This window comes from Engystomops pustulosus, chromosome 2, assembly GCF_040894005.1.
Source record: "Engystomops pustulosus chromosome 2, aEngPut4.maternal, whole genome shotgun sequence".
Taxonomy (NCBI): domain Eukaryota; kingdom Metazoa; phylum Chordata; class Amphibia; order Anura; family Leptodactylidae; genus Engystomops; species Engystomops pustulosus.
Window position 1 is genome coordinate 50,545,357 of NC_092412.1, and position 24,378 is coordinate 50,569,734.

General features: G+C 41.4%; 1 protein-coding gene across 4 annotated transcripts in view; it reads right to left on the reverse strand.

The window, feature by feature from the left end:
- Positions 1 to 24,378, reverse strand: part of ASIC1 (acid sensing ion channel subunit 1) — a 167,018-nt gene that overhangs the window by 56,828 nt on the left and 85,812 nt on the right. The window contains exon 1 of one of the 4 annotated variants that reach the window (XM_072134564.1): positions 2,901 to 3,371. The exons of the other annotated variants lie outside the window; for them this stretch is intronic. Within the exon in view, the coding sequence (XP_071990665.1) occupies positions 2,901 to 3,371 (471 nt within the window). Of the gene's footprint in view, positions 1 to 2,900; positions 3,372 to 24,378 lie in introns of those variants that run through there. 4 annotated transcript variants of the gene reach the window in all.

Consider the following 24,378-nt stretch of genomic DNA (forward strand, 5'->3'; position numbering starts at 1 on the left):
GGGTTTTTGTATGCCCCCCCCCCCCCCCGATTTCCGTCGTGTGCATGCCGGCGCCAATGCGCCACAATCCGATCGCGTGCGCCAAAAACCCGGGGCAATACAGGGAAAATTGGCGCAAATCGGAAATATTCGGGTAACATGTCGGGAAAACGCGAATCGGGCCCTTAGTAACTGACCCCCATTATCTACGGTATCTCTCGATCTAATCCAAAACAATGGCAGAACTCCAAAGTTCAAAGAATGAAAAATGGTGATCCATTATTCCATATTAAAGTGTAATGTTTTGGTAACCAAAATCTCCTAAAGCTTGTAACCAAAATGTTTCATTTAATATGGGATAAAGGATCACCATTTTTCACTTTTTGAACTTTGGAGTGCTGCCATATCTTTTGGAATATATTGAGGACTGGCCAAGGATTCTAAGGCGTAGAACCCACCGCTATATGCAACGCTGTGCTGCTCTGGACTTTTGTACTGTCTGTCTGTAAAAATAAATATATATATAATAATATAGTCAACTCACCTAAGTTTATGTGGAACCACCGCAATTGCACAGAAAAAACATGAGCCGGGGTCAGTACAATAGCTGGGGTGAAATATTTACTTGAAAAATAGGTTAAAACATTCCTTTTATAAGCAATGTATTAACCTAATTTTGGGTCAGGACAAACTGAGCTGAATAGACGGCTGCCTAAGGCAACATTGGTGGGGAATAATTAAAGGCCCATATTTGTATGTTCCTCCAATCAGATGCTGATAATGTCATGCTGGGTCTCATTGAACACTTCTCCTTCATGACAGAAAGGAGACAGGTTGTCCAGGAATAGACATTATATAGGCCCCAAGAGGTGTAAAAATAAAAAGTACTTATGTTTACTTTGGTCCATATCTATGGACGAGCACTTCTCCTTTGGTGACCGTCAGTCATTGTTGCGATACATTAGCCCAACAATGACATCACATTGACAGCACACATCTGCTAAAGTCTAAAAAAAAAGGCAGCCACAGGCAGCAATGGATGGCCGCTGTTGACGTCATCACTGAGCTTGTGTATACTAACTGTGTTGGACTGGAGGTAAGGACTGAGGTAAATATAAATTGTAATTTTTTTTCGCCTGGGTCCCATTAAAAACATTCTACACCCCCCAAAGAAAACATTTTTAATATGGAATGAGGACATAATGGGGGAGATATATTAAGGCTGCTTTGCAAGTTTTCTGGTAGAGAAACCATATGAATGTCCTTGTTCCCAGCATTTTCTGGCAGTTCTCCAACCTGCATGCCACAATGGGCATGGGGTGGAGAGTGGGCAGAGGGCAAGCTAGGGCTTGAATGGAAAAAACTGCGAGAACCATAGTAGATCATATAGTTGGCACCTATGTTCAGGAAGTCCTTGCAACATATTTTTGTATGATACAAGGACCTAACATATGGGTCAGTTTCTACGGTCAAGTGCTTCCTAGACCAAGTCAAAGGGGCACATTTACTTACCCGGTCCATTCGCGTTCCAGCGGCAGCTTCTCGGACGAGCGTTCGGGTCTTCCGGTGATTCATGAAGGTCCTGCGCCCGATGTCCACCAGGTGTCGCCGAGTTGCGTCGGAGTTCACTGATCTGTTCCTGGTGCATGTGAGTATGGCGCGTGCGACCAATTTTTTGTTTTAAATGCGGCGGTTTTTCCGAATCCGTCGGGTTTTCGTTCGGCCACGCCCCCCGATTTCCGTCGCGTGCATGCCAGCGCCGATGCGCCACATTCCGATCGCGTGCGCAAAAAACTCGGGGCAATTCAGGGAAAATCGGCGCAAATCGGAAATATTCGGGTAACACGTCGGGAAACGGTGAATCGGGCCCTTAGTAAATGACCCCCAAAGTTTTGCAATGTTAGGGTTTATCTGCTGAAAGAGATTACATTAGCACAATCTTGTTGTTTGAAGGGATTTACTCCATAAGGTAGGTGACATGTGTACAGAGTAACGTCTTTAATAAAATATCCTTCCGTGGGATCAGACCTGACATGTTACCCATCGCTAAACTATAATTATCTATATATCTATCAATAAGTTTCGGACAAGCATGACCCTGTCTCCTGACTCAGACCATCATCCTGTCTCAGACCACTTTGTAAGGTACTAAACAGTGTATACTGGGACCCGATCAATGTTGTTCACTTTGATTGATCAATGTATATGTACAATATATATATATACTAGGGGAATGAACTAAAACAAAGAAATCAACGATCAGGTAACATTAATCCTCCATCGACATCCTTCAGATTTGTGTAATAACATCCCAGTGCACAACGGAGCCTAATGTGGAAACATCCCCATTTATAATACAACAGTTAATTAGATTACTTCCATCCCATCTAACGAAAATGCGAAGCCACATACTGTTAGCACAGACTAATAAAAGCAGAAGCGCAAAGCTTCAAATAATGATATTCTCCCATGAATATACCGCAGGATAAATGAATGTTTCATGAAATAAATCCAAAACTTAGAACTTTCATCTTGCTTTCTCTCATCAATGCTTGTCCCTTGTTAATCTTTTATAAGCTTGGGCCCATGTACACCCTGCAGTACTATTACCTGATATTGCCAGTTGCTATAAACAACTTTATAAAAATTCTAAGTTGTCACTGTGATAGACTCGGATTGAGATAATACACAACTGAGTCATTTCTTCTTAAGTTTCCACCTCCAGTATTCCGAAAGTTCATGTAACTACTCTCCCAACATGATGGAATACCACCCCCATAATAAGAACTTAAGCTTCCCCCACACGCTTTCTGTATACACTTGTTTGTCTAAATCTATAATAAGTGATACATTTTACAAGTTTTATTTGCCATTTTACATCTTCAACTATTTTCTCTATTAGAAACTTTCTGTTATCTTACCGGGACAAAGTCATCAGGGTCACAATCTTTTCCTTGATATTTGCAGTCCAGCATCATTTCATCAAGCTGGTGAGATGAGCGGTCAGTGATCTCGTACAAATCAGACATACCAGCACCAGTTTGCCGAGAGGGTTCAGAAACCAATTGAGTATCCCCATCCTCTGGGGAACCTACCATAGGAGCTAAGTAGAGTAAGTCAGAATCAGAGAGCTGAGTAGATCGGAAGCGATTGCAGTTGCACAAAGTAACTGCTGGGAAGGCCAGTTTGTTCGCCACCATCATATCGATGGCTGTGAGACGAGGATACAATTTATAGTAAACCACACGTTCCCAAACCTGAGAAAGGAATAAAAAGAGGGAAACTAAAAAGGCTCCAGCCCAAACCAAACGCCGGATCCCCCAAGGTCCTTCAGTGATAATGTGATTCAGTCCATGGAGAGTACAACTGCCGGCGAAAGAAACAATATCCATGGCTTCACCATTCTCCTCAACTATGTCTATCTCTTCCCGTTCCACTTTATCTTCTCTCTTTGTTTTATGTCCCCTGTCTGTAGAAACAGACAATGTGCAGAATATCTGCACTGGCATTGCTTAGGCTTAGATTTGTAAGAAATCTTTGTCAAAGCTTCACAAAAAATCTGTAAAATTCTGAATATCTGTAGAGAAAGGTGAAAGATTACCCACTTGGTTCACCAGGTTCTTCCAATGAAAAAGTAAGACAGTATACTCTTCGCCATGGAAACAGACATCTCATATTGAGTTGTATGATCCTCTCGATGTCTCGATCAGTCACATTGAAGTTTCAATTTCTATTCTGTGTGTTCTAAGATGACCTGATATGCCGGTATGACTGGAAGAGCGATAATCCTATTCCTTCAAGGTGGGATGGTGACATACAACTCTAGGCTAACACTCTGAGGTTCCAGTATCTCTCTGCCACTGCAAACAGCAGCAAACCGATCCAAGAGAGAAGCCATCAATAATATATCAGGATGCCAGTAGAAAGGGAGGTGCTGTATAGGAATGGTCGGAAGAAGGGCACAACAATTTTAAATGATGGGATATTCATTTGGTTTGTGCTGATAGAATAGTCATTGCCTTCTCTAAGAAATATAATTTATTTTCTTATATTATGAGTGAGAAACAATATAAAGGAAATGTGAATCTATCCCTCCCTTCTAGCAGGCAGCTCTTAGCATAAGTTGTGAAGGTCCTTTAGGTCATTTTACACAGGCCCTAGGGACTGATCAAATCTCAGCGTTATTGCTGCATTAGGAAGACTATATCTATTTAGTATCTGAGCGGTGAAGATGCAGGCACGACAAAAAACCTATAGCGTTATCAAAGATAATGGAATGAAGGAAAGACAAAGGAAATATGAAAACACAAGAATGCAGTTATAGCTTTTCAAAAACAGAAGGAGCAGCTTGATAAAGTGTTGAAGGCCATTTTGTTAACTGTCTACTTATATATATAGTGCTTTCACCAAATCCCCTGTCACCTAAACTTGATGTAAAAACTTGGGGAAGTATCAGAAAAATTATATTTCTGTATGTCTACTAAACAATCAAGTAACATAAAGTTTACTGAATTAAAATAAAATTCAATCAACCAAAGTTTTATTTTCCCTTTTTTTCCTGTTTGATCCTTTAGTGATAATTTCAGGCAAATGTTAGCAATAGATGGTTCCTTTAAGAATATAAAGACAATGAAGGTCTACAGTATTTTTTATATTTATCCATGTTTCCTCCAGAGCAATATTCAAATTTAAAGAAAACAAAATATCTGACCACCTCCATGGCCCTGTTAATGTGCTAATGCAACTTATGTGTTCTCAGTTTCTTCCATTCTTGACAGACACTCTTGAAACAACTACATGTCACTGTTCATTGCCAGTGAATAGGAGTATTTATGTGACAGTCTTAAAAATAGTGGGCCTATTATTATGGCCTTTATGGAAGTTTTCTGGCTAACAAGCCTTGAAAAAGTTGCAATTCCATGTAAGTGAGTTTAGTAGGGGCAGAGAGTGGGCCGGGCAAGGGCACCTCCATCCTGGAGCATTGGCTGTTGGCGCCCCTAGTATATTGGCTGCATCATGCACTACTGGGGGAGCATCACAACTGGGGCATTCATGATTAATCCCCCACAGTGAGTATAATAGTAAAAGATGTCCAAGTTGAACCCTGAAAGTGTTTGGCTTAACAGTCTGCGTGGTAGGGTGGGCATATAAGTTGACTAGTGAGCAGATGATCAAATTCTGTCTGCCAAAAATGTTGTCCATCAGTTTGGAAAATTTTACGGCATGGTTGGCCGCATTGGCTAATCATTGTAACTTTGTACTTACTTTATGAAATCAGTTTTTTCTGAACATATCACACGTATAATTTACCCTTCACATGGTGGTTTATCAGAATCCTCTATCGGAGTGGATTAAGATTGCCATGGGCTCTGGGCTGTATAATTATTATGACCCCTTCAAGTCTGGAATACGTACCAACGTATGGTACCAGATTCAGGCTTCTTGGTGAATGGAAGATGCGTCCCTTATGCCTGCTTTAGGCTCTTTAGGCTTTAGACATGTGGCCTTGTATAAAATTTTGGTGGGTGGTTTTGGTGGCCTTGGACTCCCTAGAAGGCTTTGCCCCTGTGCTACCACCCAAACCGCTTATATTATAATCCACTACTGTCCTCTACGCATGGGCCAGGTTATAGAAGTTTGGGCAATAAACAACATACATCACCCAGCCATACTAAAGTCCCCCCTACACTTGAGTCTCCCCTTAGCTGCCCTGTGATGTTGACTTCCAACATTAGATAATGTCCTGTGAGCTATTCCAGAAGTCCCAAAGAAGTCAACAGAGTACAAGACCAGGCCACCTTGGGTCCTTCTGTAATTACACATTTATGTTATGTTGTTTATAAAAAACTGTTTTATTTATGGTTCCAATGTTTTTTTTTTTATTAGAGACTGGAGACTCTCAACCCCAGAACCAGTTATGCATGTGAGATAGCTTCTACTTTTGGATTTAGGTGATAATGTGCTATGAGCAATGGGGTTGGGGGGTGTTGTGTTAGACATTAGGCAATGAAAGGAGCAGAGAATTATCTTTTCTTGCCAGATTCAGCAGTCAATATCTTCTGGTCAGCTTAGTAAATAGTTTTGCAATGCAATATTTTCCCACAAGTAATGGATAGGATTCATAATTGTAGCATTACATACCGATGCTGTACTATGCTGGGGATTACTATAATGCGACCGGTAGGCAAAAACAGTTCTGTCGGAGTGTGTAGATAAAATTAAATTTAGACATAGAGAAGCAGATATATTAGTTTGTACAGCTATGGGGGGAAATGTAGGTTATTTGTGCAGAATGACTAATAACTGTGTACATCTCGGAATATATCCATAGCAAATAAAGGGAAATGAAACTGCTTGGCACTTCTGGTAAAAGCAAACTAAAGGCGATTTATTCACAGCTCATAAAATCTGATTGATGGATGTTACCCATGTATAGTTACTAAGCATGAAGGGGTATAAATATTATTGCATCTCATTTCTGACTGCTTCGCTTTTTTAGTTATATTGAAGTTTGAAAGTGTTTTTCTGACTCTTTTCGAAATTGTCTTTTATGCTCTCTAGAGGGGGAATAGATGTATACTTACCTTTCCCAAGACCATTTACATTTCCCGTGTTGGTTGCTCATCTTCTGCTTTCCTTCCCCCACTAGATGTCAGCAGTGATGCCATTCAAAATGGCACATGACTGTCTGGCCACAGCAGTTAAGAGTCATTTGACTACACTAACCCTTGGTACCAGTCGTCAAAGGTGAGTACATTTTTGAACTTCCTTCTTTAGGGAGCAAAAAGAGCCTTTAAAAAAATACGGGTAATCCATTTTAGCCTCAGGCCCCCCTCCCTTATGTAAAATTATGTAAAACAACCAAAGCATGTCCCAACATAATTTATAACATAATTTTTATCACACCGCTCACATGTAGTAAAGATGAATTATTCCAACCTTATGAACAGTCTCTATGATCATTAATTTCACATAAATAACTAAATGTGGATACTAAAACACGATATCGAATGAGATGAATATGAAAAAAAGTCAATCTTGTACACAGTATTGGGACCAGCAGTAGTAGTGTGTGGTGCAGCTCCAATATGTACTGCTGACAGCTGATGAAGAACACACTTAACATGTTTATCTATATCGCAAAAATCAGAAGAACTGCTTTAACCAACTTCATTTAATTGATTTAAATGATAGAAAACCAGGTGCCAATAAATTGGATGCAATTTGCATATTCCATGTAACCTGTGCCCTTGATCATTGATGACAAGAATTCATTACTGTGCCTGAAGTGTGCTACTCAAGAGCCTCACATCATGTCTAAGTCCCATAGGAGGAGCAGGAGACTTAGCAGGAGGATATTTTGGGTCACCGTGTCAGAGTAGAGCAGGTGTTAGCACTCTGCTTATTACTAGATACCAGCCATCATTACATTGACCATTGTCTTCTAGTGCTTGACTCTGTTATAAGAGAACCTACATGGTATAGCTGCTGGGTTCCAATACAAAATATACGCCAGGTCCCCCAACCATAATGTGATTTTTATAGCACATGGGAGAGTAACTCCTTTTACCACAGAATAGGAAAAAACAAGCTGATCGGGGTAAATCTGACTGCTGGGACCTCCACAGAATACGTGAACGGGAACCCCTGCAATCTGGACATGAGTCCTGTTCTGAACAAATGGTGTAGTGACATACGTACTATCACATGGGAGTGATGGAAATTGCAGAGCACAGCGACTGGCTATTTCCAGCACTCACTAAGACAGTGAATTGCAGAGATAGCTGAGCCCTGTGTTCAGCAATAACCAACCCTCCAACGCTATTGCATAGAGCGATAGGACGTATGCTTGTGCTATAGTTACACTCATTAGTGAGAACTTTATCCCTGGATTTCTGGTTGTCCCATTGTCATGATCAGTGGGGGTCCCTGCTGTTGGACCATCACCATTCAGCTTGTTATCTTTATGGGCGCTCAAAGGCTCCAGGACCTGTGTATACCCACACCCCCTGCACTCAGTTCTGGTGGCATTTGTGACTTTGGCGCTTTTAAGTAGGCATTTGTAGGCAAAGGAACTTTACGGTCACTTTGAGGGGAGCCGTCTGTGTATCCTGGCAGCATACCTTGTAGGAAAACCAGTTGACATCACATTTTATCTCGTTCATAGTTCTCCTTATAAATCTTGGACTGTCTGAGTACGGTATAATAGGCTGCAATGGATATATATCCTTGTTAGTGTATTTCAGCTGGAGAGACTAATATTCCAATAAATCAGGATGTGCAAGAGGGTGTTTGTTAGGCAGAGGATGTACTGTAATGCTTTTAATAGATTGTGCGCCTTGATTAATTGCTATTATTTTTGACTGGGAGATGAGCCATTTGGGTGATATGAAATTCCAGCTGAAGTTTTCCATTTGATATGTGCAGTTCCTGTTCTCATTTATCCTCCAGGGAGCATTAGAAGTACTAGAAATGCCACACTTGCATAAAAAGCTATATTATTCATTATAATAACCTGTGAGTGGGGGGCAGGGGGCACTATGCTGCGTGGGAAAAACCTGTATTTCACAGGCTCCGCTTCTTGTGCGTTGCTGAGGGCGATAGGTCTTAAAAATCTTGTCAAGATAAGCGCGTTGACGTTCTACAGCCAAAAGTTATAAAATACACATTTTATTAAATGATTCTATTTTTTTTGCCTCCATTTAGTGCCTCTTTGTTTGACAGTGCAGCAATTCATTTACAACCCTAAGTCTCTAAACGCAACGTCTCATCTTAAAGATGGTTGACATTTTCAATAACGCAACGTTCAACCCCGGCTACTCTGTGTCTTTGAATATTTTATTCTTATTAAATCTCACAAAGATGAAATCGGCTAGTCTACTGCTCTCTAGAGGACTGTAGCAAATCTTCAGCTCTGCGGGGAAGGGGTTAATGGACTGAATCCCAAAGCTGAGATTGGAGAACCAAATTAAATATACTTGCCCCCTCCTTTCCTTCTCAGTTACATGCTTTAAAAGCGCCTTAGTCAGCAGTAGAAAAAAAAGACTAGGCTGATACACACACAAACATTTCCCCGAGGATTCAGTACATTTATATATGCTGAGCTACAGTATGTCCAGGCTCTTTAATCCTTACAGTGTGGGGTCTCTCCCCACGGATAAGCTTTATAATTCACTAAATAGAATATATGATATTCTTGGAAACAGGTATCTAATGTTGCCAATGGGAAGAACATTAGAAATGAAGACATCAATACCATGCGGCACAACGTCCTAGAGGCTATGGTGGAGCTCTATAAAAAGTCTCTCAAAAAGCAGATCTGTGAGAACCAATCAGAGTTCAGCTTTCATTTTCCCACAGCTGTTTATAAAATTAAAGCTGAGCTCTGATTGGTTTCCATTGGCATCTAGAACAGTTTTACCTCAGATGCCTATGATAAATCTCCCCATTTATGTGTCTAGTTTTTCCGATAGTATATCCGATTAATAGAGATGTAATAATGTCTTGCAGATTCTCTAGTTTTGACTGAAACTTTGATCATTGCTTGTGTTAATGGTGCAGTAACAATAGATCCACTTTGTTTTAAATATTTTACATGGATTTTACAATAGAGGCAGTCCCTGACTTACAGACAACCCATAGTTACAGACAGACCTCTCTGCCCCCTGTGAGCTCTGGGGAAGCTCTCTGGATGTTACTTCCCAAGTCCCAAGCTGAAATGATCAACTATAAGGCATCTGAAAAGAAGCTTTATTGTTAATCCTTGTTCCGCTAATTTGTCTGGAGTTACAACTATAAAATATACATGTTCTGACTTACATACAAATTCAACTTAAGAACATACCTATAAAACCTATCTTGTATGTAACTCGGGGACTGCCTATATATTGGTAGTAAAAAAAGGTTAGAAAAAAACATCAGTCCAACAAGTCCCACCTATACATTATTTTGCGTTGATCCAAAAGAAGGTAAGAACCCTTCAAGGCTGATGCCAAAATTTCTTCCCAAACCCTAATACGGCAGTCAAAATAACTCCCTGGATCAACAAAAACTACTAACAGAAAGTTTTATTCCCATACAATGTGATATTATTGGTCTCCTCTTGAACATGTTCAAATTTAAAGAACCTTTGTCTATGGTTATGGTAGAATCGCCTCTCCTCTAGGCGTAGAGGATGCCCCCTTGTCCTGGTCACAGGCCTAGGTATAAAAAGATCTTTGGAGAGATCCTTGTACTGTCCGTTCAGGTATTTGTACATTGTAATGAGGTCTCCCCTCAGTCGTCTTTTTTATAAACTAAATAATCCAAAATTTTATAATCTGTCAGTGTATTCTAGTTCCCCCATTCCCCTAATAATCCTGGTTGCTCTCCTCTGCACCCGTTCCAGCTCCACTATGTCCTGTACACAATATTCCATGTGTGGTCTGACCAGGGATTTGTATAAGGGCAGAACTATGTACTTATCATTAGAATCTATTCTTCTCTTGATACATCCCATAATTTTATTTGCTTTAGCAGCCGACGCCTGACACTGATCACTAAAATTGAGTTTACCATCTACCAATACCCCCAAGTCCTTTTCTCCATCAGTTTTACAAAGATATTGAGATAATGAGAGTTCAATATACCTAGAAATGGAGATTTAGGCTTATGCTTTATAATACACTCCTAAACCCCAAACTGATCGAGGACATACAAACAGTATGCATTTTGGTACACAGACTTGAAGCTGATGTGTTGAAATTGCAAACTCCTTTGGACAGCAAATAAGAAGCTGATCTTGGGGGACCACAGGGACTCCACCCATCATAAGAATGATGCAGTTGAACATATGCTCTGTTATATTAAAGGACTGCCATTAAAAAAATTAGTACAGTGCTTGGCTTCCCCACCACAGTTGAAGTTAAGCATTACACAGTGATCACAAAATTCAATTGGTTCATTATGTAACACAAGTTAGGACTGGTCCTACAGAGCCAGATACGCTCTTTGCACCTTTTTTCAATGAAATATGACAATAGTTACATGAATACCCCTTTAAAGAGGTTTCCCATCAACACTATTATTGCATATCCACAGGATACAGTATGTCTTACATAGATGATAGACACAGGTCCCACTTTTGGTACCCGCACCTATCTCAGGAACATAGTTCTGGTGAACCTCTTGCCACAGTCAAGCTAAATGAAGAGTGTACCCTGCATGCGTGGCCACCCTCTATGCAACTCTATTGGAGCGATGACAATTGACTCCCATGGCTATACACTCGGTGCTTCCATAGAGTTGAATGGAAAGTGGACTCCATTCAGCCCCGCTGTGGAAATTGGGTCATTAGACATCCATTCCCAACATAGGTGCTGAATCCCAGAGGTAGCACCTGTATCTATCATCTATTTACAACATATCCTGTCAAGATGTCATATATTGTCTACATGGGAAACCCCCTTTAACCACACCATTGAATAATTTAAATTCTTAATCTAGTCCATGGTTAGAAAATTCTGAAACTTTTTTATATTTTTAGAAGTACCATGTTTATACCTGTTAAAGCACATTGTACCTAATAATGACTCTATGGGAGGTAACATTGGACATAACTAAAAAAAATTACAGGTTAGTGTTAAAAAGATAAAGGTGACAACGAAATAAAGTTATTTTGAGTACTGCATTATTCTGGGTCCCTCGATTTTAATTCACTTATCATTTCTGCCAGAGACTGATTCATGGGGAATAGGTTATGTCTGACCTACAATCACATTTCCGGCACCGTGGTACAGCAAAAACGTGAATAGTAACAGCAAAAGGATTGTGAATTTAAATGACATATTATGGAGTTGAAGCCTTCAGAAGGAATTGTGCTGATGTGAAAAAAGAGTATAAGAATTACTGACCATAATCCCAATCTACTGCGGAATAAACAAGGTTGACCATAGACTTCTTTTACTAAAATTAGATTCCAGTTGACCCCATTTCTGGTCAGTACTTTCAGTGGTAACAATGTTGGCTAAAGGCATTGAAATATCACAAATATAGGAGAATCTTCCTCTAACAAAAATCCCCAAGGATATGAAATGGCTGTAAGTATTTGTAAACATCCAGAAGGGTAAAATGTGACCCATATCCCAAGTGAACCCTTACCCCAAAATTAGCAGCCCCAGCCAAATTAGGGCTCAGATCAATAGACTGGCAAGTAACTGTAATCTAGAAAGAAGCAATAGAAAACTAGAAGACACTATGAGACGAATAATAAAATCTAAAAAATCGGGAGCACCTAACAATTCAATATGAAACTGGTGTTAGGTGTGAAGACCCCTAAAGATTATGGGATTAAACCTACCCCCATGAATATTCTAAAGACGCATATGGGTAAAACTCAGTCAATGTTTAGGATTTACAGTTTAACCATTTATAGAGACTACAAACAAAATGAAAAAAAAATCAAATTTGTCAAATTTCACAGTTCACAGTTCATATATCAGGTAAACCCGACTTACATACAACCCCTAGTTACAAATGGACCTCTGGTAATTGGTAATTTGCTGTACTTTAGCCTTAGGCTACAATGAACAGCTATAACAGTTATTAAATGTGTCTGCGATTAAGCTTTATTCTTAATCCTGGTTCTTATGACAATCCAACATTTTTAAAATCCAAAATCAAGTCACAGAGACCAAAAAAAATATAAAAATATATGGTTCCGACTTACATACAAATTCAACTTAGGAACAAACCTAAAGAACCTATCTTGTATGTAACCCAGGGACTGCCTGTACTGACTGTAGAATAAAATAGAAATGCAAAAAGTTTTTTTTCCATGGAACGGAGGGGTCCTTGCCTTACCTAACAGTAACCAATATAATACTCCTTTACTGAAGCCAGCATTTTATAATGTCAGATTTTCTGCAAAGGAGGCATTTGAAGGAGGGGATACAGAAAATGGAGCATAATAATACCTACATTTCTCTACACCTCTTATTATAATAGACCCCTGTCTGTAACCCCCTCCCACGCTCTTGCCTTAGTTTTATTTTGAAAAATAAAAACTAATTGATTGAATCCCCAATATTCCGACACTTATTCCCTATCTTGTATGTTCAGGTTGAGTTTCATTACTGGATAAGCTCTTTAAGGAGTTAAATATAACGAATATCCATAGCCATGCTTCTTTACAATATATATTAGCTGTGGATTGGGTCTAATCTATGTATCTACAAAATGGTATATGTACAAGTAAATTTAGACCCAACCACAATCATAAAAAATATGGCCTCAGCTCTAAATCTTCATTGCACGATAGAAAATGTTCAATCTATAAGCCAGTCATGCAGTTCTTGGATGTTTCCCAATATGCAATTCATAAATAATGCAGAAAAGAGCAAAAGTGCAGTACAAAAATAATGATATGAGTAAGCAGCAGGAAAATGATTATGCTAAGGAAGACTCAACTATATGTTTTCATCACTCATTGTGGACCATAGGTGGCTTCAAATTCTTTTTATAGCACACAAAGCTGCACACAGGGTAGTGGTAGTGACAAGGGTATAGTGTCACAAGATTAGACAGATACAAAACAAATCTCAAGGTCATCATCTAATAATTCCGGTGGTGTCAATATTAATTGCTGTGCTATATCTGGGATAATTTTAGAAAATGCTGATATAAATAGCCATGTGTGGAATGTAAAGTATGTTATAGTCCTTAAAGACGACCTATCATGACCGACACCAGTCTGGTAGTCCCAGACTGTGTGCTCCAGCCTAGGACCATGTGACCTGGCAGAAGAAAATCTAATTTGCATATCAGGTTTTTGGACTTATGATGCTGATCTCTTCAGGACCTCTTAACCTTTTCAAAATCAGTGGAATGACACCTATCAAAGTGTACAGAGTTGGTGAAGGTGGTAAGGGTCTTTTAAACTGAGATACATTTCTCCTTAGATTTAAAGCAATAACACCATAAATATAAAAATTGCCAAAAGTTAATACTTCATTAAGCTACACCCACTTTTTGTGAAACAAACTTCATATAAATAGTATAAATAAATAGTAAAAGTGAATATATAATAAACTCTGCAATGTAATTTTTAAGCCCAAAGTGCTTTTTATATCCCAACTCTCTCCACTGAGCTGACAATCATAGTAAAGCACATTACATTAACATCAATGTGGTCTATGGAAAGGAGAAGGAGTGAACTCAAGCTGATTGAGAGGAGAGACAGAGGCACAGAGAAGCTGCTTGAGCTAAGTAGTTTTTATATCACCGCAGGTTCCTCTTTTGACATCAATATAGATCAATACTTCTCTAGAATGTTCTTTATGACCTTGTGGATGCTACTGATTTATAGAATGTTAGGGATAAGACTCAGTTCTATCTGGAGTATATGGAGGACATCATACTTGCTGGTCTCCACCAAGTGAGGTCAGAAATCATGTTTTGTTATAAAAAAGTAGCATTTTTTAAATTGTAGAACTAACTATTACCAGATCTGTCCACATTGGTATTTTGTTACACTAGAAAATACAAATATGCATCAATTCCACTTTTTTTCCATTCTTTAACCTTGGAAATTGTGGCCTTTCAAAAGCAGCCCTATCATTGCCTTATAGTGCAGAGGTGCCCATCTTTCTGAAGATGGGACCTACTTTTTGCAAAGATTCTTCTTCCATTCCCCCCACTCCCCTGCTTTGTGATAATTTCAATCTTATATGGCCTCTTATTTTGCTAATGTTATTCAAGCTTGCAGACACCTTTCCCGTAAGTCGTTTGCAGGTCCCCCCAGTGTATTATGGGACAGTTAGAAGGTCTTCAGCAAGAAAAAATAAAAAATACTTTAGTTTCAACACAGTTTTATTCAGTGAAAAACAAGAAAGTGCCTTACAGTCGAACAGGCTAAACAGAAACCCCAAACATACTTTAATACGACGTATTAAGACGAGATACAAAAAGTAGCTAAAAGAGCAACCATTGACTTGTTTTGGACGTGTTAGTCATCCTTAGTCATAATGTATGACTAATGAATATTAGGGACAATGTTATACTCTTAAGCCTCATACACACAAAAGTTTTTTGGGCCGAGTGTTTGCCGTTTTTTTGTGGCTAGCGCACGTCCCCATGTATTTCACTTGGCGGATGCTTACGGCCATGGATTCCACAGCCCAGTGCATGCGCCAACTGCTTGGCCTATGATTTGTAAAGCGTCACGGAATTTGATGGCGCTATATAAATAAAGATTATTATTATTAATAATATTAATATTAATATTAATATTAATTAGGCACAAAAGATAGACCAGGACCTTTTCCTGGCCTAGTTTGTTACCCGGCTAGTGGTTTTCTATTGTCATCGGCGTGTGACAGTTGCTCTCCCGCTGACGTTCTTGGGGATGTGCAAGTAAGAAAGTTTCCAACAAGAAAGTAAATCATTTTCCTGGTTATGCTGAATTTTCAGTCATGTAAGGTGAGGCGGCATCATATACCTACTCCATATTCATAATTGAAAATAGACTTTTCCCTTTGTGAACAGAACTATTTGGCAGAGAAGACTGAAGAGATCCCGTTTCCGATAAGCGGTATTTATATGGCAATATTATTTCACTCTGGTTCAAAATGAATGAATCAAGGCCTAATACAATCCGGTGGCAGTAATTCCACATAACATCCATACTCCTCTTATTTGATTGTATTCTAAATTGGAATGAAAGATGTAACACAATATGTATGAGGAAGAATATATTGTTATAACATCGACAAACTTGCTGTAGCTGTCTCTCAAGCTGCTCTGCGTATTAGGGAGGCGCAGTCAACTCTGTCAAGGATTGGAAATCATGCAGTTTAATTTTAAAATGTATGAGGGTATTTATCTAAATCTCCTGTCTTCAAATGTGAATCCATATTAAAACCCAGTGCTGTATTTATTTGTTCTATAAGGCTCTTGCCGGTTTTGCATCTAAGCTTGCCCTAGATTTTTTTTTTGTAAAGTCTAAGTAGAGTCTTTCTTGGTGAAATAATAGTAGGGGAATATAGAGGGGGGATTAAATGTGGAAATAAATGCAAAACATTGAAATATACTGGAAGAAAGATGTGCCTGGTTTTAAAAAAAAAAAAATCACATTTTTTGTATATTACTAGCCATGATTTTGATTCTTAGAAGCTTTGTAAAATCTTTTAGAAGGTCTGAAAAGAAATCAGTCCTAATAAATGTTGCTCCAATTGTACTTAAAATTGGTATACAGCCCCCTCTAGTCCTCTAACATAAAGCTCCTAGCTCGTTTATTTTTTACAAAGTTTTTAATTTGCCCACATTTATCTCATCTACCTAAGCTGTGGGATGAATGACAGTATTACTGGCAGCCATTTTGAAAGATTCATCTGCAGCGAATCAGAAAAGCTTCAGATTTGATGAGCTGCCTGAAAAAACGCTAATCACAATTTCATAGCTGTAATTGATTTCAATCATAATATCTTTTATAGGGCTGTCTAGGTTAGAAAACTGCCTCTGTTTAGGATCCTAATCTTGTTGGTAAAGTGGGGAGTGCTTACAAAGAATTCAGAAATAATAATAATAATTCTTTATTTATATAGCGCCTACAGATTACACCGCGCTGCACAGAGCTTATCAAAACCGTCCCTGTCCCCAATGGGGCTCACAATCTAAACAACCTACTAGTATGTTTTGGAGTGTGGGAGGAAACCGGAGAACCCTCAAAGCCACGCAAACACAGAGAGAACATACAGAAAGACCTGTTCTGTTGTGCGTTATGAAGACGCATGTGCCTCCAAATTGAGGGAGTTTTGCGATACGGAATATGATTGCGCTATATAGATAAAGATTATTATTATAGCTCTAAAAGCTTTCAAGTTAATTTCCTTGTGAGTAGCTTATTGGATTAACTCTACTGCCTCCTACAAGTCGATTTGTGCCCCAGTAATGTACCATCTATCCAACACCCCCTCATCATTGGTCACAGTCTTAAAAAATGCAGAACAGAGCTCGATTAATCTGATACTCATCTTGATCATGCAGTAAAAACTACCCTAGATCTCCACTCTAGGGTTCGCTACCTAGAGGATAGGTTATACAGCAGGCAACTATTTTTAACCCCTTTCTCCAGGGTGAATCCATATGGGACTGATGGAAACAGCCAATTACACTGCTCCCATCGCTTTTAAAGTGGACTGATAAAAATTCACAGATCTGTGCATGTGTATGGATTTTGTAATTCTAAATTAAAGTAAATAGTGCCAGATATTTCTGCATCAGCTCTGCCACATGTGAACATACCCCTATGGACCTAAAGCCCCTGGGCATTGAAAAAAGAAATGCATTGGAAACAATGAAAAACAAAATGTTGAATTAAACATCACACACAATGTACATGGATCATTAACTCCAGCTATTTTTCCATAAATGAATGTGAAGATAAGGTCACAATGTTCAGAGGATTCTTTTTTAAAAATATGTCATGTTAAACATCTTAAGAATCTAGAGAAGCCCAAAATAAATGACTAGACTATAAACTAGAATAACATTTAGTTTCTTTAGTAAAACTGCATCCACCATTTAAGTTCTCATGATAAAGGACATTGTTGACTGTGGCAAGACACCTCCAGAGCCAGGTACTACAAACATCATCATTCATCTCTGCTATCCCCATGTAGGTGGACATAAAGATTACATGGGAGAGCTCTGATAAGAGGGAACACGGCACACAGATTCATCATAGATCCACACTCTGACAATAACTAATGGATTTCCACACATATTATGGACAGGGGGAAATATGGCTTATCCTAGTTTACATGTTAATGAACTTTCCACCTCCAAATAACCATCCCATTCAGAGTGGTAAAATTAATTATTGAAGGTATATTAACCTCTAGGACCCCCACCAGTCTGGAAAAAAAGAGTCCCCTGACCTGTATTCTGCCAAGCCAAGTGCTCAGCATTGTGCAGGCTGAATGAAGATGTGGTTGTGCATATTTACAGCTTGACTTTTTTCCATGATTCCTACAGATCTCAGTATACAGAGCCACATGGACCGGAAGATAGGAATGATGAAATAACAAAATAATAATTTCTTACAGGGTAGCTTACTGATCTTACTGAGTATAAAAACGCATGTAAGCATTGATATTTTATAATTTTAAATCCGAACAAGACAGAAAAAGGTTGCCTAGTTGGCTAACTCACTTTTCAAGTCAAGAAAAATACATCCATAAATCGGTAAGAAATCCAGCAGAATGTACCAGTACCATAAAGAAAACTTTTAATAATTACTGATAAAAAGTTCACAGTGAACCACAATAATATGCACATCAACCATCTAGTCAGCAAAAACACATCAGAAAGGGAGCTCGTTCAGACCTCCAAGTCTTGTCTGACACGGTCCCCAGTAATACCTCACCATGCCTTAGTGCATTCCTGTATAGCATATGACACGGTGCAAGGGTTAAAATTAATCAAAAATGAGCAGTGGCCCTTATAATCCAAGTTATACTAGTATGGTGGCTAGATGTAGTGGCATGATATTTTATACACTCACCTCGTGCTGTTATTCTTAGTGCATTAGATATCGGTACTTAGAGCATAACTGAAGATTTTCTTATTTCAGAAATGAATAGTGCAGGTGATGACAGTAAACTTTGTAATACACTTCTCTATGCCTTTTTATGCTTATTCTCCTTTAGAAAGCAGTGTATCCAGAAGCCCTCTGAGATCAGTCAATTTCAGATAGATAAGGAGGCTAGTGACTAACTCTTTCCATGCCTAGAGAATATTTGTCTTGATGATTCAGTGTATGTTGGTATAGAGTTATAAGTCATTACATACTTGATCAGATTCCTCAATCTCTCAGCTGTCAGTGGATACTGGACAGAAAGGTGATTTACACAAATTGCTTAAAAAAAAAAGCTAAAAGGACACAGGAACAGATTGCTTAAATAAAGTATATTAGAAAGTTAACTTTTATAATCTGCACTATTTATTAATGCTGTATTGTTGAGGGGTTAGTTATGCTTTAAACGTGTGGCTACCACTGGCTTCCCACTCCGTTCTGGAAGATCCAGAACAATGCAAATAATGGTGAAAAATTGGGATCTGATGCTGCTCTATATTTATACAAGACAATATTTATGTGTTGTTTTAACTAGAGATGAGCGAACATACTCGTCCGAGCTTGATGCTCGATCGAGCATTAGCGTACTCGTAACTGCTCGTTGCTCGGACGAGTATTTCGCCCGCTCGAGAAAATGGCAGCTCCCGCCGTTTTGCTTTTTGGCGGCCAGAAACAGAGCCAATCACAAGCCAGGAGACTCTGCACTCCACCCAGCATGACGTGGTACCCTTACACGTAGATAGCAGTGGTTGGCTGGCCAGATCAGGTGACCCTGGGATAGACTAGCCGCTGCCCGCGCTGCTCGGATCATTCTCTGTCTGGATGCCGCTAGGGAGAGAGCTGCTGCTGGTCAGGGAAAGCGTTAGGGTGTTCTATTAGCTTACTGTTAGGCAGGAGTGATTCTAAAAGAACCCAACAGCCCTTCTTAGGGCTACAATAACGTTATAATTTTTTTTTATTTTTATTTGCAGCTAGTACCATATTGTGAGGAATTAGCAGGGGGACTTGCTACCGTTGTGTTTAGCTCTTAGTGACACACATATCCACCTCAAACACCAAAGTGGGAAAATTTATTAGGGGTTTGAGTAGAATTAGGCACAGTCTGCCAGTTTCTTTTTATTTTACGTTTATTGTTTTAATAACTCAGTGTCATCTCATCTGGCATAGTAGTGTGCTTTAATACTTGGCTAGAAAATAGCCATAGGAGAATACAAACGGCTTAATTACGCCTACAGTAGCGTTATATATATTTGATTTCTGGTTGATCTGCTGGTGGCTGTAGTTGTTGCAGTGCATCTACTAGTAAATTGTGAGCAATTTGGAGTCAGACTTGCGACCACTGTGTTTTAGTGACGCACATATCCATCGCAAAGACCGAAGTGGGAAAATTTATTAGGGCCCGGGGTTGTATTTCAATTAGGCACAGTCTGCCATTTCCTTTTTTATTTTACGTTTATTTTTTTCATAACTCAGCGTCATCTCAACTGGCATAGTAGTGTGCTGTAATACTTGGCTAGAAAATAGCCATAGGAGAATACAAACGGCTTAATTACGCCTACAGTAGCGTTATATATATTTGATTTCTGGTTGATCTGCTGGTGGCTGTAGTTGTTGCAGTGCATCTACTAGTAAATTGTGAGCAATTTGGAGTCAGACTTGCGACCACTGTGTTTTAGTGACGCACATATCCATCGCAAAGACCGAAGTGGGAAAATTTATTAGGGCCCGGGGTTGTATTTCAATTAGGCACAGTCTGCCATTTCCTTTTTTATTTTACGTTTATTTTTTTCATAACTCAGCGTCATCTCATCTGGCATAGTAGTGTGCTGTAATACTTGGCTAGAAAATAGCCATAGGAGAATACAAACGGCTTAATTACGCCTACAGTAGCGTTATATATATTTGATTTCTGGTTGATCTGCTGGTGGCTGTAGTTGTTGCAGTGCATCTACTAGTAAATTGTGAGCAATTTGGAGTCAGACTTGCGACCACTGTGTTTTAGTGACGCACATATCCATCGCAAAGACCGAAGTGGGAAAATTTATTAGGGCCCGGGGTTGTATTTCAATTAGGCACAGTCTGCCATTTCCTTTTTTATTTTACGTTTATTTTTTTCATAACTCAGCGTCATCTCATCTGGCATAGCAGTGTGCTTTCATACTTGGCTATAAAATAGCCATAGCAATAGGATAGCATCGTTTGGTTTTAAAAACTAAAAAACACAAAAAAAAAAAAAAAAAAAAAAAAGTTAAAAAAAAAATTCAAGTTATAACTCTCATTTTCAAAATGTTTAACCCGAGGACTAGGGGTAGAGGACGAGGGCGGGGACGTGGGCGTCCAACTACTGCAGGGGTCAGAGGCCGTGGTCCTGGGCGGGGTGAGACACCACCTGCTTATGAGGGAGCAGGGGAACGCCGCAGAGCTACACTCCCTAGGTTCATGTCTGAAGTTACTGGGAATCGTGGTAGAGCACTGTTGAGGCCAGAACAGTGCGAACAGGTGATGTCGTGGATTGCCGACAATGCTTCGAGCAATTTGTCCACCAGTCAGTCTTCCACGCAGTCCACCCATGTCACCGAAATCGGCACTCCTCCAGCTCCTGCACCTCAGCCTCCTCCCCCCCAGTCTGCCCCCTCCCAGCAAAATTTGCCATTTGAACCGGCATACTCTGAGGAACTGTTTTCTGGACCATTCCCACAGTCACAAACCACTTGTCCGGTTGCTGATGAGCAATTTTCCGATGCCCAGGTTTTCCACCAGTCGCAGTCTGTGGGTGATGATGACCTTGTTGACGTACTGGAAGAAGTGTGTAAAGAGGTGTCCGACGATGAGGAGACACGGTTGTCAGACAGTGGGGAAGTTGTTGTCAGGGCAGGAAGTCCGAGGGGGGAGCAGACTGAGGGATCGGAGGATGATGAGGTGACAGACCCAAGCTGGGTTGAGAGGCCGGGTGAACACAGTGCTTCTGAGACGGAGGAGAGTCCTCGACCAGAACAGGTTGGAAGAGGCAGTGGTGGGGCCAGACGGAGAGGCAGGGCCAGAGCTGGTGCATCAGCGCCAAATGTGTCAACTAGTGAAGCTCCCGTGGCAAGGGCTCCTGCGGCGAGGGCTAGATTTTCAGAAGTCTGGAGGTTCTTTAAGGAAACACCGGATGACCGACGGACTGTGGTGTGCCACATTTGCCAAACCAGGATCAGCAGGGGTTCCACCACTACTAGCTTAACTACCACCAGTATGCGCAGGCATATGAATGCTAAACACCCCACTCAGTGGCAACAAGCGCGTTCACCTCCGGCCGTGCACACCACTGCTCCTTCCCCTGTGTCAGCTGATAGTCAGCCCCCTGCCCAGGACCCTGCCACAAAAACCCCATCGTCGCCTCCACGATCCTCCACAGCATCCACCAGCGTTCAGCTCTCCATACCCCAGACGCTGGAGCGGAAACGCAAATATAGTGCAACCCACCCGCACGCCCAAGCCCTTAATGTGCACATCTCCAGATTGCTAAGCCTGGAGATGCTGCCCTATAGGCTAGTAGAGACCGAGGCCTTTCGCAGCCTCATGGCGGCGGCCGCCCCTCGGTATTCGGTCCCCAGCCGCCACTACTTTTCCCGATGTGCCGTCCCAGCCCTGCACCAGCACGTGTCAGACAACATAATCCGTGCCCTGACCAACGCCGTTTCTGACAAGGTCCACCTGACCACGGACACGTGGACGAGTGCTGCCGGGCAGGGCCACTATATATCTCTGACGGCACATTGGGTTAACTTGGTGGAGGCTGGGACCGAGTGTGACCCTGCGGCTGGTCATATACTGCCGACGCCGAGGATTGCGGGGCCTACCTCGGTCCAGGTGTTTGAGGCCTACTATGCCTCCTCCTCCTCCCACCCCTCCTCCACCTCCTCCTCCGAACGACCATCCGTGGGCATGGCGCCATCAGTCGGTAGCTCTAGGCACAGCAGCAGTGCCGTCGCTAAGCGACAGCAGGCGGTGCTCAAACTGCTGAGCCTAGGCGATAAAAGGCACACCGCCCAAGAACTATTACAGGGCATCACGGCGCAGACTGATCTGTGGCTGGCACCGCTGAACCTGAAGCCAGGCATGGTTGTGTGTGACAACGGCCGTAACCTGGTGGCGGCTCTGCAACTCGGCAGACTGACACATGTGCCATGCCTGGCCCATGTGTTAAATCTGATAGTTCAGCGTTTCCTCAAGACATACCCCAATCTGTCTGATTTGCTCACGAAGGTGCGCCGCATCTGTGCGCATTTCAGGAAGTCCAGCACAGATGCTGCCACTCTCAGGGCAGCGCAGCGCCGCCTCCAACTGCCCGCTCACCGACTGTTGTGCGACGTGCCCACGAGGTGGAATTCAACACTGACCATGTTATCCAGAGTTTACCAGCAGCGCCGAGCGATTGTAGACTGCCAGATGTCAATTTCCACCAGAACTGGTAGTCAGGTCAGTCAGCTTCCTCAAGTCTACAATGAGGAGTGGACGTGGATGTCTGATATCTGTCAGGTGCTGAGTAACTTTGAGGAGTCAACACAGATGGTCAGTGGCGATGCCGCCATCATCAGCCTCACCATCCCGCTGCTTGGCCTGTTGAAAAACTCTCTGGTCAGCATGAAGTCGGAAGCTTTGCGCTCCTCACAAGAGACGGGGGAAGAAGATTCCCTTGTTGATAGCCAAAGCACCCTTAGGTCTGTTTCTCAGCGCATATCGGAGGAGGTGGAGGTGGAGGAGGAAGAGGAGGAGAATGTTGGCGAGACACAAGAGGGGACCATTGTTGAGTCCTTCACTGTTGAGCGTGTATGGGCAGAAGAAGAGGAATTGGAGGAGTTGGAGGAGGAGGAAATGGACAGTCAGGCCAGTGAGGGGAGCGAATTCTTACGCGTTGGTACTCTGGCGCATATGGCAGATTTCATGCTAGGCTGCCTATCCCGTGACCCTCGCGTTCAAAGAATTTATTCCAGCACCGATTACTGGGTGTTCACTCTCCTGGACCCACGGTACAAGCAAAATCTTTCCACTCTCATCCCTGGAGAGGAAAGGAGTGTGAGAATGCATGAATACCAGCAGGCCCTGGTGCACAAGCTGAAACAGTATTTCCCTTCTGACAGCGCTAGCGGCAGAGTGCGTAGTGCTGCGGGACAAGTAGCGAGGGAGAGTAGGCGAGCAGGCAGCTTGTCCAGCACTGGCAAGGGTACGCTTTACAAGGCTTTTGCCAGCTTTATGTCACCCCAGCAAGACACTGTCACCTGTCCCCAGTCTCGGCAGAGTAGGGCTGATCTTTACAGAAAGATGGTGAGGGAGTACGTAGCTGACCATACCATCGTCCTAAATGATCACACAGCTCCCTACAACTACTGGGTTTCAAAGCTGGACATGTGGCACGAACTGGCGCTGTACGCCTTGGAGGTTCTTGCCTGCCCTGCCACTAGCGTCTTGTCCGAGCGGGTTTTCAGTGCAGCTGGTGGCATCATCACCGATAAGCGTACACGCCTGTCGACTGACAGCGCTGACAGGCTGACGCTTATCAAGATGAATAAAGCATGGATTTCTCCTAATTTCCAATCTCCAGCAGGTGAAGGAAGCTCAACCTGAATAATTTATCCACTCCTCCTCCTCCTCCTCATTTTCCTCCTTCTCCTGCTCTTTGTACAGTAAAGCAGAGGAAACTGGCTATTTTTTGACAGGGCCCACTGGCTCTACCTATAGTACTTTATGCATTTAATTTTTCTGGAGGGCCACCGACCCGGTCCTCTGTTTTAAACAATTTTTTG